This window comes from Helianthus annuus, chromosome 4 (genome assembly GCF_002127325.2).
Source record: "Helianthus annuus cultivar XRQ/B chromosome 4, HanXRQr2.0-SUNRISE, whole genome shotgun sequence".
Classification (NCBI taxonomy): Eukaryota; Viridiplantae; Streptophyta; class Magnoliopsida; order Asterales; family Asteraceae; genus Helianthus; species Helianthus annuus.
The window spans coordinates 141,911,218-141,925,856 of NC_035436.2; the positions used below are offsets into that span (position 1 = coordinate 141,911,218).

Here is a 14,639-nt window from a genome sequence, read left to right on the forward strand (position 1 = left end):
TTTTTAATATTGGAAAACGTGCCTTTAATACCCCATAAGAACGTTCAATAACATTTCTAAGTTTTGTATGTGCGTGGTTGAATTTTTCTTTGTCGGTCAATGCACGATTTCGGCGAAAATCTCCAAGCCAATACCTCACATTTCGATATGGTGCCATAAATCCACGAGTGTGTGCATACGCAGCATCACATAGATAATATTTATCTAAAATAGACAATACACACATCATCTTAAAACTATATATGTAATATAAATAATAAAGTTGAGATCGTAAATATATACCCGAGGAGGAAGTGGAAATGGTGCATTAGCATTTGTTAAAGATTCAGACAATATTCTAGAATCATGTGCTACTCCTTCCCATCCGGCCACGAGAAAAGTAAATACCATGTTGAAGTCACATATGGCCAAAACATTTTGATAACACTCGCCTTTTCCTCTTCCTCTATACAAATGTTGTTTCTGAACAGGGACAATAGCATGTATCAAAGTTCCATCAAGTGCACCAATCGCTCCCTATATAGAATTTAATTGTTAATAATATACATGGAAAGAAATCACAATAGATCAAAAACAGATCAAAAACAGCTTCAATTTGCCAAACTACCAATACAATACACATAACGGTGTCAACTTACATAATTGTTCAAAATACAAAGCAAATAACGGTTCACATAATACGAGTCACATAACATGAATCACACCAAAAAAACAAATACCGATATCTCTCCCTACTTGAACATCCCCAATGTTGTCCTGGTCATCTTAATCCACCCTTTCAACACCTCAGGGTCCGATGGCAATGTCATCCATGCCTGTCTCATTTGTATAGACTGACCAAAAATGTTAAATGCAGCCAAAAACAAGGGATCTATAGGCTCTAACCCAACTAATTTCAACTTCTCATAGCATTCGTCAGTTGATGGTCCTTCCATGCTTTTCACCATATGCTTGAGTGCTTGTTGCATATCTTTAGCCAAATCATCTAGGGTAGTGGTGGTCTTAGTGGTTTTAGCCTTTTTGTTGGGCCTAGTTTCATTATCATTAGATGTTTGAGCCTTGTTATTGGTAGGAACTTCATCACCATTTTGAAAACTTTGTTCATGGGAGTCTCCATCATCATTTTCTAGATTATGAAAGCTACCATCTTGTATTTGAAGTGTTTGGACATGTGGGGATGATGAAACTCCAGATGTTTGAGTAGATGTCCATTGATTACCACCTGTAGCACTAAGCCCTTCAAACACAGCTATGTGAAGGTCAAGATAAGGCAACGGGCGTGTTTTTAATGACATTGCCCTCGGGTGAGCCTGCGCCAAATTAATAGGGACTATAATAAATACTTTTCACTTTAACATGTGACATAATACTGGAAACCTAAACAAATACACACCTTCTTAACATCTTCCCATTCCTGAGGCGTTAAAGTGAACATATTTGTTTCTGGGTTGTATAGATTTCCAGTCTTGTTTCTCAAGTAGCACCATCCTACATATTTTGATTTCATAGTATCAAAAGCATTTCTAATTTGCTTTTGAGTCAAATCTATGTGAAATTGTTCCTTGTGTTTCTTCCCTACTATAACCCAAGACTCCCTGCACAAGCTTTGTCCATTTCTACCTATCCTCCCTATTTCTTCAAGACATGTTTCTAATAAGCATTTAACAGCCTCATCCGTCCATTGTTGTCGACCATCATTAGTTTCCATCTATAATTGAATCACACATAACATACAAGACAATCAAGAATCACAATATGTATATAACATGCTGTCAAAAACTGCATAAAAATTGCAGCAATTTGCTGTCAAAAACAGCTCAAAAACTGCACAAAAACAGCAGCAAAACAACTCTAAAAAACTGCACAATAACTACAGCAAAACAGCTCTAAAATACTGCACAAAAACTGCACAATAACTACAGCAAAACAGCCCTAAAATCAGCACAAAAACAGCTCAAAAAACTGCACAAAAACTGCATAAAAAAAGCACAAAAAACTGCACAAAAAAGCACAAAAACTGCACAATAACATCTACTTTGTGTTCAACATTCAAGAACCTTATGTTCAACAAGTCCAACATTAATGTAATTATCTTCTATGAAGTATAAACACCAATGAAGTATAAACATTCAAGAACTTTAACACCAATTTTTTGTATGTATCAAGAAGCAAAATTAGGTCTAAGAAATTAGGGCTAACAAACTAGAAGCAAAAAAGAAGCTTCAAGAAGCAAAAATTAGGTCTAAGAAATCAAGAAGCAAAAAAGAAGTACCTGGTCGAAGGAGAAGAGGGAGGTCACCGAAAAACTGGTCGGAGTCGGAGTCGGAGTCGGAGGAGGAGGAGGAGGAGCGGTGTCTGAGATGGGAGATGTGGGAGGGGCTGATGTCTGTGTGCGTATATGATATGAGGGAGGAGTAGGGTTTTTGTGAAGATGTTATAAGAATGAGATATGTGTCTTATTTTTTAAGATGAAAGAAGCTGACTTCAGATCTTTAAAAAAAAAAACAAACAGTCTTCAAGGGTAACGTCTGCGCGTCTGCAGACATTAGCTCCCTTGAAGATGTTTGAAGAAAAAACAAACACCCCCTTAGTGAGAGGTCTAGGGTTCAATCCCAAGCAAGGAGTAAATTAGGATTTATTTGGTGTAATTTAAGGATTATGTAAGCGTTGTCATTCAAAAAAAAATTATATTATATACTATCTTAAAGTATAAAGTCGGTGGGTTGCCACCGACCAACTTCTTCATTTGAGCTTCTTGAATCAAAGGCAGCCATTGTTGACTTATCATCTTGCTCTATTTTTATCAAACATAAATAACATTTTTATACAAGTAATTTAATTTTTACCTTTTAATTTTGTGGTAGTGTACTTTATACCCCCAACTTTGTTATAGTTTTCTTTTTACCCCTAACTTTGTCAAATCTTATTATTACCCCCTCCTAGTCCTTAAATATAGAAAATGTAATTTTTAACCCCGTAAATTTTTATGAACTTTGTAAAATGTCGCTTTCACCCTCTAGAGTTTTTGACTTGACGGTATAAATTCAAGTTAGTCGGGTCGCATATAATACGTTATGATTATATGGTATAAATTCAATTTGCGTTATGTTTTGATCCAATCGCAGGGCAGGTATATATTACATCGAATTCAACCGGATACGTCGAAACACGTGTTTCATAATGTTAACGCATCACACAACGCTTAGTCTAATCGGTTCGACGTTTGCAATGTACCCGCGCCGCTTATTACTAGTTTTTCTTATTTTAACCTTGTTTTTTTTTGTAATAAGGGCATGTTTGGGTAAGCTTTTTGAAACAACTTATTGACTTATTGGCTTTTTGAAAAGTCATAAGCTCTAAAATGATGTTTGGCAAAGAGGGTGTATGTGAGGGGGAAAAGCCAATAAGTCAATAAGTCACAAAATCCTGACTTTTCCAAAAAGCCAATAAGTCAATAAGTTGTTTCAATAAGCTTACCCAAACATGACCTAAACCCTATTATACCTTTTAACAAAGACAGTCGTTCCCAAAAGTTCTCGTTCACTGATCAGACAACAAACCCTAAACGAAGAAGGAAGAAGAGAGAGAAAGGAAGAACCCTAGATTCTCTCTTTCTCTCTCAACCTTGATCTCCACTCCACACAGATCCTTTTTTCTGGTACGGATTCTCTTCCCTTCGATTCTACGTTTATTATATTCTCAACAAAAAAGTTATTATTGTTACATTTATACTTTTCTTTTGGATGTTGTAATCACTTGTCAAGTTCAATTAGGGTTTTCACATATGGCGGATCCAGCACCACCGGCACCTGTTTCTGCTCAAGTTGTATGTATCAATTTTCTATATTACTTTTCTTTAGATTTTGTTTTTAGTTGTCTTGTGTTTGAGATTCTACATTATGTTTTCTCAGTTAGACTAGACTAATTATAGTGCATTTTTGGAAGGTATAATAATTGGATAATTTTGCCTAACACTTCTATTGTGTTAGGATTAAATGCATGCCCAACAATTAAGCAGAAAAGCAGTAAAAACACACAAGTGATTTTACTTGATTTATGAGGGGGTTTTCATCATAGTTGTTAATAGCGGCTAGCGACCGCTATAGCGCGCTATGTAGCCATGTGAACAAGTGTTGCTATATGGGTCTTAGCGATCAATAGCGACTTAGCGACAGTTAGGTTTTTTTTTTTTTGATGTTAATATCAATTAGATATAGCTATAAAATAGCTGGATTCATAGGTTTTTTTTTAAATATACATGTAAAATAGCATATATACAAGGGTATTTTGATGTAATATGCATATAAAAATTTTCAAAATTCTTTTTCTAGTGTAATCGCTATTTATAAAATAGCCGTCGCTATTCGCTACGTAGCCTATAGGTGCCTTGTCGCTATTTGCTATCGACAACTATGGTTTTCATCATCTGGCAGTATAAGTGATGAGAGCTAACTGTTCGATAGTGCTGCATTTGATATTGGAAAATGTTGTTTTTTGTAATTCTGATGGATGTTTGAACTTGCTTTACAATGTGCTATTGTCTGATTCGGTCGTTTATAGGTGAATGAATTTGATTTAATGTTGTTAAATTGTTGGCGACAAACAGGTTGGGAATGCTTTTATTCAGCAGTATTATCATATACTGCACCAGTCACCTGGGCTGGTTCATCGTTTTTATCAGGATATCAGCAAACTTGGTCGGCCCGAGGAAGATGGTTCTATGAGCATGACCACTACTATGGATGTACGGTCTCTGTTAAATCTTTTTAGTTGATAATACATGTGACAGTGGTATCTGTTTTTTATTTTTAAAGTTCGTACTGGCATGCAGGCAATCAATGCTAAAATCTTGTCACTTAACTATGGCGACTTCAAGGCTGAGATCAAATCCGTTGATGCTCAAGAATCCCTAAACGGTGGAGTCAGTGTTCTGGTAACTGGATTCATGACTGGAATCGATAATATTCAGCAGCAGTTCACACAATCTTTCTTCCTCGCACCTCAAGACAAAGGCTACTTTGTGTTGAATGACATGTTTCGCTACATGAACATTGACAACCATCATGACGAAGACCATCCTCCTACTGAGGATGTGGTGGCTTCCGCAACTCCCGAGCAAGGTGGCACATTTGATGAACTGATGTTTAGTCATTATATTGGAACTTGTGTTGGTTTATTCCGTATTAATTTTTTGAAATGAAATGAGTTTCAGTGCCCGAGGTTGTCCCGGTGCCGGAGAATAATATTCCCGAGCAAGCTGCTGTATTGACAGAGGAATCTGAAGCGGAACCGGCTGTTCTTGTGGAGAATGGAGAAGTTCCCGTTGTTGAGGAAGACCCGGTTCCCGAGGTTGTTGATGAAGTGCAGGATTCCTCACAGCTGGCAGTTGAATCTCACACTAAAGTTGAGGAAATGCCAAAGAAGTCGTATGCATCTATTGTAAGTTGCATGTTAGCAACATGTTCTATCTGATTTTCTTTTTCAGATAATGTTAGTTAACACTCATGTGGAGACATGTGACATGTTGTTTTATGGAATTGTGGAGAAAGATTAGAGGTGGCAAGATGGCGGGTTGTCTAACGGGTCAAATGGGATGGGTTGGTTTTGAAGGCTTGAAACACTTTCCTGTTCGTGTTGTCAGCTCTAATCTGTCTACAAAATTCTAGAAAAAAACACATGTTACATATGGTGTTTTGCTTGCATGTGCTACATCTGAACCAGGATCATAGACGAATAGGCTTTTGTAAAGTCATTTAATGACATGCTTTGTTGTTGTTGTTTAAGGTAATGGATATGAAACAGAATGGTGTGCCGTTTTCATCTCCAGCACCAGCACCCAGAAAACCACAACCAAGGAAACAAGAACAACATTTGAATATCGCTCTCCCAACTACTGTAGCTGCCGAGCCAGTGGCTTCCAATGCGGATGCTGTTGAAAACACTCTTCACGAGGAAGAAGGTATTCTTACATTAGCTGTTGAAGTTGGGCATTTTAGTAATTACTATATCATATTTGGAATCATTTTCGGAGTAAATGTCATTTTCGTCCAGTGGTTTGGCCAGTTTTGCGACTTCCGTCCAAAAAAGACAAGTTAACAAAAAAGACGGAAATACCCCTGACTTAACAGAGAAAAATAGACGAGTTAATGATCCGGATGAAAATGGCAAGCTTAGATTTCAAACCTTTGGACGAAAGTCGCAAAACTGGTCAAACCTCAGGGACGAAAATGGCATTTTACTCTAATTTTTATAAATGTTACTTTTTTTGAGATGTCTTACAATATTTATTATATGTTTGATTTGTATTTTTTATTGGACAGTTGAAGGTTACTCTGTGTATATCAAGGGTCTTCCAATGAATGCTACACATGCATTGTTAGAAGAGGAATTCAAGAAGTTTGGACCTATCAGGCCCAATGGTATTCAAATTCGAAACAACAGGGTATGTTTCGACGCATTTGTCATTTGTTTTTCATTATTTTTATACACCCCCGAAACTCATTTAGCAGCAACAGGGATTCTATTTTGGTTTCGTTGAATTTGAGGTGCCAGATGCGGTTCAAAAGGCGATCGAGGTATGTACAAGTTAACAACATGGTTTTGTTTATTTAGTTGAATGTGACATTGTATTGTTTAATGTTCAGGCTTCACCGATCACGATCAATGGAAAAAATGCTGTTGTTGAAGAGAAGCGATCTACAATCTCTAAAGGTGTTGCTCTGAATATGCAAAAGCACAATAAGATTTAACCTAGATAATATTTTAACTATGAAATATCTTATGCGATTATGTTATTTCTTAATGACTTGACTTTTATTTAGGAGGAAACCGAGGAAGATTCGTAGGTGGAAGGGGACCCGGATTTAGGAATGATGTCATGAGAGGTCGTGGAAGCTTTGGTGGCGGCAGGGGTTACAATCGAGGCGGTGATTTTGGCGGCAGCCGGAATGATTACATGTACAGAGGTAGCAGCCGTGGAGGACCTTCTTCAAACCGTGGTGGTGATGGATATCAAAGAGACAACAATGGTGGCCGTGCGAATCGTGGGGCGGATGTTAATGGCTCAGCTAGAGTTACAACAGAGTGAGATCCTGCTTGTGACTTCTTCACATTTCAAATTTACGGTGGGTAAGTAAACATAAATATTAATTACAGTTGATTTGTTTATTTTGGGTATGGGTGTAAACGAGCGAGAGCAGGGCCCGAGCTTGTTTAAGCTTGAGCTTGGCTTGTTAGTTTACAAGAGCTCGAGCTCTATGTCTAAAACTTTAAGCTCGGCTCATTCATAGTTTAATACCTATTCAAGCTCAAGCTTGTTCAGCCCAAATATAAATATATCTTATTACATTACACACACACACATATATGTATATCATATCACTAATCTATCCGTATTTAGTTATTATAAATAGTATGCTCTTTTATTAAATTGACATTAATTTAGGCCCGAGCTCGTTTAAGCTTGGTTCGTTTCAAGCTTTTTGCGAGCCGATCTCGAGTAGCTCACGAGCGCTCGACTCGTTGACACTAAGTTTAAGTTATTCTAACAGCTTGTTTGGCATTTGCTCTTTTTAGGTGATAATAGAGACAGGTAGAAAGAGCTTTTTATTTCTTCTAAACATTCTTGGACGTGAGGATTCGGTTAAGTTTTAATTTACCAACAATTGTGATTGGTAGGAATTAGATCATGTTTATTTTGTTACGGTCATTAACTGACAGTTGGGTAATACTGAGAAGGTAATTATGTTTTGGTACCAGTGTACTTTTGGTTATGTTACCTGAATGGGATGTAGCCTTTTATGGGTAATCCGGTTCTGGGTTAGGCTGGTTTTGCGGGTCCGGCTAATTGATGGTTGTTGTAGGACTGATTGCGGTGGGTTTTGGAATCCAGATGATGCTCCCCATCGTACGAAACGTGAGAACCATATATAGTTAAAACACTTGACACACACCTTAAAACAACATTGCACAACCGTATTTAGTTATTATATACTTGTATATCCCCAAAATTTTTTTTTCTCATTGTTTGGTGTCATTTGGGTACTTCTCTATGTGCCCCTAGTACCCTTATGCAAAGATAAATGACAACTCTACCTACCAAAATGCTTTGACAATCAAACCCGATTCACATATTGCTATGTTTTCCTAATCAAGTCCTCATGTTACTGAAGATTAAACGGTCTCAATTTCAGCTTTGGTGACAGTTAAGGCCTCAAGTGAGGATAAACTATAAAGGGATCTCAATTTAATTTTATAAGAGCCACGTCGGTGCTTGAAATTTTGCTTATAACAAGTCCTCAAGTTTGTGTAGAACAAATGCCCTCTATTGAACCTTAGCACATAATATCTACCATATATAGGAACTAGAATAGTATACAACACTCAGAATTGGTGCTTAGCAGTTCTTTTTTTTTTTTTTTTTTTTTTTGGGACAACCAAACCAAACATTTTATTCCACCACCAAGCCTCCAAACAGCAAGAAGCTATGAGAGAAAGATACAGATGTTTAGTAGTTAGTATACCAAAATGGTCTATGATAAATTGTATCATCTACATGGCTAACTCAACTTTAATGATTCATATACATGCATTTTGGTCATGATTTAATCTAATCCCCTAAAGTGGATTTAAGCTTGAATTGTTCATTTTCAACCAAAATAGACCCTTCTATTATAAGAAATCAAAGTGATTATGATTCCTCTTCACGCCAATTTATAACTTGAAATGTGAAAGCATATTAGGCCATTTAAAACCATTTATGTTTCGTCAATTTTAGTTAGAATCATCCTTTTGACAAAATTAACATTTTGCATTTAAAGGTTGGACTTGCATTGTAATTAAATTAATTTCAATCAATTACGGATGCTTATAACTTCCCTAAAATTGACTATGTTAAATGAATTTTACCAAACAATAATGTCTATATTGTTGTGAAACTAGCCTAATAGCGAATAATAAAGAAGAAAATAATAATAAGGAGAAGAAGAACTAATATTTTATTGATTAGATGTGTTATACAATAAGATACAATGTATCCTCTATATATGAGAGAGAAACTTGGTGAACAAGATACTCTATATATAGAGTTGATAATCATAATAATATATATTTATAACACTTCCCATTAGTTATCAACCTAATATGCTTGAAAATGCTGTCTCGTTAAAATCCTTGCAAGGAAAACCCATTGGGATAAAATCTCAGCTAAAGGAAAAAGAGTGCAGCGCGTATTTTCTTATTCTCATACTTCTGAATTATGTATGTTGTCTCATTAAAAACCTTACTAAGAATACTCAATGTAATAAAACTTAGTTAAGAGAAAAAGAGTGCAACTTGAACAAATCTCCCCCTTAACATGTAACCTTTATGTGTGACAATCTTTAACATGTAACCTTTATGTGTCCATCTTCCTTCCTTGAAAGTTTATCATAGCTTTTGTAGCTAATGATTTGTCGTTTGATCATTTAATGTGCAATCCTCTATGTTGAGCAATATTGTACAATCTTCTAATGAGACTTTGGTCTCTCCTTTCAAAACATATCATATGTCCACGATTGTGTTTTGTTACATTTCTCCAACTCTCCGACTCTATCGCAGCTCCGTTTTTCGAGGACCGTCGATCCCTTCGAAACCAGATAAATACTCTCACAGCTCTCTCTCAGCTCCTTCAAATCCACTACTGTTGACGAACGTAGTTGTGAACTACCACATGCGACAACAATATACTTCAACACCATTGTGGTCGTTAATTCTATGTTTCATTTGTTACAATCTTTAGCTATGCAATATTAGACTTCATAAAGCGCGAGCTGAGTTGAAGGTTTCAACACCCCAATAAATCGTTTCCACCATATGAGGTAACTGATATGCTCTGTATTTTATTGAACATTTAGTCATGAGTTTGAGAGTAATTATGCTTTATGAGTTCTCTTATTGTATTGATTCATTTTAGCTTCATGGGTTTTCTTGAGGCATCTTGAGAGTGGAATAAAGCTTAGAGACCATTAGATCAGGGGTGAATTCACACAAGGGTTTGTTTTCCTAAATTTATTGGATAGACATTATTGCCTAGTGGAGATTGATATGATCGGATAGTTGCGCTGGCGGCACGATGATACTCCAGTGACCCGTCAGTGATCCAAATATGCCGTTCTATGGTTGACTGATAATAATGTGTATTATATCCAAAAATCATGATTTATGAAGTTATGCTCTCAGTGACAAGGTGTTTCTCTAATTAGACCATGTGTAGTGGTGAACAAACATAATGCCCCTACCATGGGGCATTATCCGACACGTGGCATCCTAGTCATCGTTGGGCATTATAGCAAAAGTGGCGTAGTGGGGCATTATGCCAATAACCCCCATTCAATCAATAAACAATTATTTTTTATAGAGAAAAGAAAAAAAATGGCACCTTTACACTTGGTTAACTCCCATTGGCCACCTTTACACTTGCATTTGACCACTTTAGCGTTATTTTAAAAACGCCGGCCACATCCAAATTCAATTATAACGCCGGATAACGCCCCATGTAATGGGGGTGGCGGCGTTTTGGGGCCTTTTTTCCAATTTTTTTTTAAAAATCACGCCCCACTACGGGTGGTCTTATAAAGCTCTAAGTGACAAGGTGTTTCTCTAATTATAGACAGAAAAAAAGTAAACTTTTCACCATCTGGATGTTACAAAGTAGTTCAATTTGATCTCAAAAGTCAATACTGGAAGCATGAATACAATGGAAATGTAACTGACTTCACAATTTCAAGTTGCATTTCAAAGAAATTAGACTCATAGTCATGTTAGCAACTTGGTCACCTACAGACTTTATTCATCATTTTTCTAAGACCAATCAAACCCTTTTTCTTCCCTTTTCCTAAACTATTCATGCAATTTTTCCTTTAACATAATCATAAAGAGTAGTGCATAAATAACTGAAACAATGTAATATAGATGATAATATATTTAATTGAAAAAATAACAGGGTATATATTGTTCCAATGTTATTAGTTAAAAAAATAACAAGATAAATTAACTATGGAATTATCAACATTTCAAAACTTATATGGGAAACGGATGATAGCATACTTCGTATTGGAAGAACCTCCAAGCAGGGACTAACATTGTTGAGTGGTAGCTGGTAGGGGTAAAATCGCCATTGCATCATAAACTCAACGACCAAAATTGCAGGCTTGAACGAACTCCATATCGTAGTCAACATACTTGGTCCAAAGTGGGCGAAACTGGTTCATTGCAATGTCCAGCCATGGTTTCATGTTTCCATTAAAATGAACAACTGCAGCATTATGGATCTCTTCCATGCTTATGCTTGGATTATACCCGAGCCCTAGAACATGCCAAGATTTCTCTAAAGGTTTCGTTGTGGAGTAAAATGTGATCAGACCAGGCGGTAATGTCCCCAATTTCCATAAAGTCCTGTTTTCATTCTGCAAGAAACGAAATCACCATTATTAGTTACTTTTCGAAACAATAAGATGCGTATTACAAAACAAATGTGTATTTAACTATTTACTACATATATCGTTACCAGATTTTGCCAGTAATGATACTCCTCAGTACACTTTTCCCTCCTCCAAGCATCCAAATCGAAGAAGTTCATCCCATAAGCCCAAGCACAGGCTTTGGGGTTAAACTTTTCCTTAATTAGAGGGTGAGAAAAGTTCATGTATTGTGAATACCGATGGAACGATCCAAAACACGTCTCGACAGCTCCATTCACCTTCCCATCCATGTCTATCTTCCAAAGGCCAGTCAAATCCTTCTGAACGATGATGTCATCGTCCAAAAACAGAACCCTGTGCAGCGTTGGGTACATCTCCGGCAAGTAGAACCTCAGATGATTCAATATGGACAGATACTTAGGGTTCCTAAACTTCATATTGGTTGTATCCTTTGTCGCATTCTCAAGCTTGTTCTCAAAGTAAAACCTTTGCAAATTTGCAGATTCAAGCTGTCGCAACACCGGAACATACGAGGAGTTCAAAAACTTATAATCCTCAACCGCTTTAATTTCAATATGCGCACCGTTATATTCTTTCATCTTGAACATAACTTGCATTGCTCCTAGATTCATCTTATCCGTCACAACATGAAAAACATGCTTCCACGGCTCCTTCGTGTTCTTAACAGCTGAATTGACCACAACAGAAGCAGCTATCACATTATCTGAAAATATAGCGTAGTGATAAAGCTTCGGATCATCAAACTCAACCGGACGCGGCTTTCCTTCATCCGAATACTTATCCGGATGCGCAATCCTCTCTTCCATCAACCTCATCGTAAGGCAATGCAAGCTTTTCGGTATCGATTTCGCAGCAATTAAACTCGAAAACGCACCTTGCTTCTTCGCTTTAGTTAACTGTTCATTAACCGAGAAAATCGAATCCTTCAGCTTCTGAATCTTAAGCTGATTATCAAACGACTCTTTCGCTTCAGCAATCACTTGTCTAGTCACCTTAATCCGCTCCTTAACCTCCTTCTCAAACAACCGCAGCGTTGGTTCGTCAATTAAACTTGCATCAGATTCAGATAACGCTTTGTAACTAGGTTTTGACAACAGATCTGTGTAATTTCGTGACAGATCAGCGAAAATCCTAACGAGTTTCGAGTTCTCGAGCTTCAATTTACGCGCGTAAGCAGCATAAGCTAAAGCAAGCGATCTGTGATCGTCTGCTTGCTTCCGGATCTGATCAAATCTAGGTCTTAACGGATCGGATTTCAAAGCAAGTATAGACCTACGTGACGATCTAGCTACGTTCATACTGAATGAAAAACCTTCATTCTACAATAAACACAATCGATTAACACATTATCAGTGACAACACTACCAGTAACTAAAAAGTAAATGCATAAAAGAAAAATATACTAACTGTTTCAGATGATGAAGTGAACAGGAAGGAGAGTGTGAAGATGATGACGGCAGCAACGGAGAGAGTGGATGCGAACCGCCGGAATGTAACGACGGAGACTGTAAGCGGCGGTCGTGGTGGTGGAGCGTTGAATCTGTTGTTCCGTTCGGGAATGGTGGTGCGAGATCTCCGAAAGCTACCGGAGATCGCCATTTGTTGCGGAAAATGAGTAACCGACAAAATATAGGGCGAAGAGTGTTGGTAAATTTGCACACTGAAATGTGAGTGGAAGAAGGACGACCGGGTGTGGTTATTGGAAAACAAGATGCGACGGTGGAGAATAGCGAGCGTGTGGGGCCCATACACCTTCTTTCTTTATATATATTTTTGAGTAAACTGCCATTTTGGTTCCTATGGTTTGGTCAATTTTGCCACTTTAGTCCAAAACTTAAACTTTTTACATCTGGGTCCCTGTGGTTTCAGCTTTATTGCCATTTTGGTCCAAAAATGAAATCAGATCATATTTGTGTTATAAAATCCTGTTATTTTGTCATTTTCCGCAGGGGCAAAATGATCATTTCTTTTTTATAAATAAATACCATATTTTATAAGACAAATATGATCTGATTTGCCCCTAAGGAAAATGACAAAATTGCAGGATTTTATAAGACAAGTATGACCTGATTTCATTTTTGGACCAAAATGGCAATAAAACTGAAACCACAGGGACCCAGATGCAAAAGGTTTGAGTTTGGACTAAAGTGACAAAAGTAACCAAACCTCAGGGACCAAAATGGCAGTTTACTCTATATTTTTACTAGTGAATTAAATTTTGATTGGTATTAGTTTAGTTATTAGGTGTAGAGTGTAGACTATGTAGTGATCATATTATTTTTGAGCGTTTTGCGTAATGTGACATCACAGTCAATAATGGGGTATTATGGGAAGTTTTCTAAAATGGATGTAATGGAGATGTGAGCATTGTGGTGTGTAATAGAATTAAATAAAAAGAAAACCATAAAAAATGTTATTCGACAAATGGAGCGTGGAAACAAGTGATTGACCAAAATAATTGAAGCAGTGCGTTGAAAAAAAAAAACGCCAAAACCAATTTTTTGTTCAAAAACGCCCCGGGGGCAGTTGGGTGGGCGTGCTTTTATAAAAAACGCCCCAAATTTCATCGACTACGGGTGGTCTTATTTGTTTCAAATAAAAACTATTACGAGTTGTGATAACTATGGAAGCTTTTTTTTCGCGCAAGTTTGATTACAATTTTTTTGCACAAACGTAGAAATAAATGTTACTAACACATCTGTAAAAAAATTCGAGCCGGAAGTTACTCCTGATGTAAATCTTTTTACAGAACGATGACATCACCATTAAAGACTTTTTACATCGATGTAAATTTTTGTATGCGACATTTTTTTTTTTTTGCTGAACATGTGACTTTTTGAAGATTTTTGAGAAAATTATTTTTTTTTTGAAAAAAAAAACATTTTGTAAGGCCTGATTCTCATTCTCATTTTACCCTTTCCCTGGCTAGAATCCGGTTCCATTATATATCACCTGCAAACTAATTGTTTTTCATATAATCCTTCCATAAATTTTCGTTTGAGTTTCAGGAAATGAAAATGTTGTTACAATTTTGTAATCTTCGTTGTTAGAAGTTTTCATCTTGTAGAAATTTAAGTGATGTTGGTTGTGCTAAATTGATGTTATTAGATTATTGTTATTTAACTTTTAAGTATGGTATTAATGTTATGCAAATAAACA

At 36.7% G+C, this 14,639-nt stretch overlaps 2 protein-coding genes and 1 long non-coding RNA gene across 6 annotated transcripts; 2 read left to right on the plus strand and 1 right to left on the minus strand.

The window, feature by feature from the left end:
* The first annotated feature begins 3,497 nt into the window (after window positions 1–3,497).
* Window positions 3,498–7,807, plus strand: LOC110936511 (nuclear transport factor 2). 4 transcript variants are annotated; one of them, XM_022178917.1, is made up of 11 exons: window positions 3,498–3,658; window positions 3,774–3,826; window positions 4,607–4,744; window positions 4,832–5,120; window positions 5,213–5,439; window positions 5,785–5,959; window positions 6,321–6,442; window positions 6,516–6,575; window positions 6,645–6,711; window positions 6,822–7,128; window positions 7,576–7,807. In XM_022178917.1, the coding sequence occupies exons 2-10, from the start codon at window positions 3,785–3,787 to the stop codon at window positions 7,085–7,087; spliced, it is 1,386 nt and encodes a 461-aa protein (XP_022034609.1). In that variant the 5' UTR covers window positions 3,498–3,658; window positions 3,774–3,784; the 3' UTR covers window positions 7,088–7,128; window positions 7,576–7,807. The 4 variants fall into 4 exon arrangements, with proteins under 4 accessions (XP_022034609.1, XP_022034611.1, XP_022034610.1 ...); XM_022178919.2 differs by having other exon boundaries at window positions 6,822–7,124; window positions 7,576–7,757; XM_022178918.2 differs by having other exon boundaries at window positions 3,500–3,658; window positions 3,765–3,826; window positions 7,576–7,757.
* A 1,484-nt stretch (window positions 7,808–9,291) lies between these two features.
* Window positions 9,292–10,872, plus strand: LOC110934690. The gene is made up of 2 exons (XR_002588553.2): window positions 9,292–9,857; window positions 9,953–10,872. It is a non-coding gene; the product is annotated as an uncharacterized LOC110934690 (long non-coding RNA).
* A 63-nt stretch (window positions 10,873–10,935) lies between these two features.
* Window positions 10,936–13,192, minus strand: LOC110936513 (galacturonosyltransferase 8). Its single transcript, XM_022178920.2, has 3 exons — window positions 12,888–13,192; window positions 11,546–12,799; window positions 10,936–11,444 (listed from the first exon to the last, which is right to left on the minus strand). Exons 1-3 carry the CDS (start codon window positions 13,077–13,079, stop codon window positions 11,169–11,171), a joined length of 1,722 nt encoding a protein of 573 aa, XP_022034612.1. The 5' UTR covers window positions 13,080–13,192; the 3' UTR covers window positions 10,936–11,168.
* Window positions 13,193–14,639: the final 1,447 nt, after the last annotated feature.

Excerpts from the sequence above, each read along its gene's own strand:
- LOC110936511 (XM_022178917.1), top strand. The coding sequence starts at position 3,785 with ATGGCGGATCCAGCACCACCGGCACCTGTTTCTGCTCAAGTT. Across the intron at positions 5,440-5,784 it reads AGAAGTCGTATGCATCTATT|GTAATGGATATGAAACAGAA; the intron begins GTAAGTTGCATG and ends TTGTTGTTTAAG. Across the intron at positions 5,960-6,320 it reads CACTCTTCACGAGGAAGAAG|TTGAAGGTTACTCTGTGTAT; the intron begins GTATTCTTACAT and ends TTTATTGGACAG.
- LOC110936513 (XM_022178920.2), bottom strand. The coding sequence starts at position 13,079 with ATGGCGATCTCCGGTAGCTTTCGGAGATCTCGCACCACCATTCCCGAA. Across the intron at positions 12,800-12,887 it reads TCACTTCATCATCTGAAACA|AATGAAGGTTTTTCATTCAG; the intron begins GTTAGTATATTT and ends TGTTTATTGTAG. Across the intron at positions 11,445-11,545 it reads ATCATTACTGGCAAAATCTG|AATGAAAACAGGACTTTATG; the intron begins GTAACGATATAT and ends CGTTTCTTGCAG.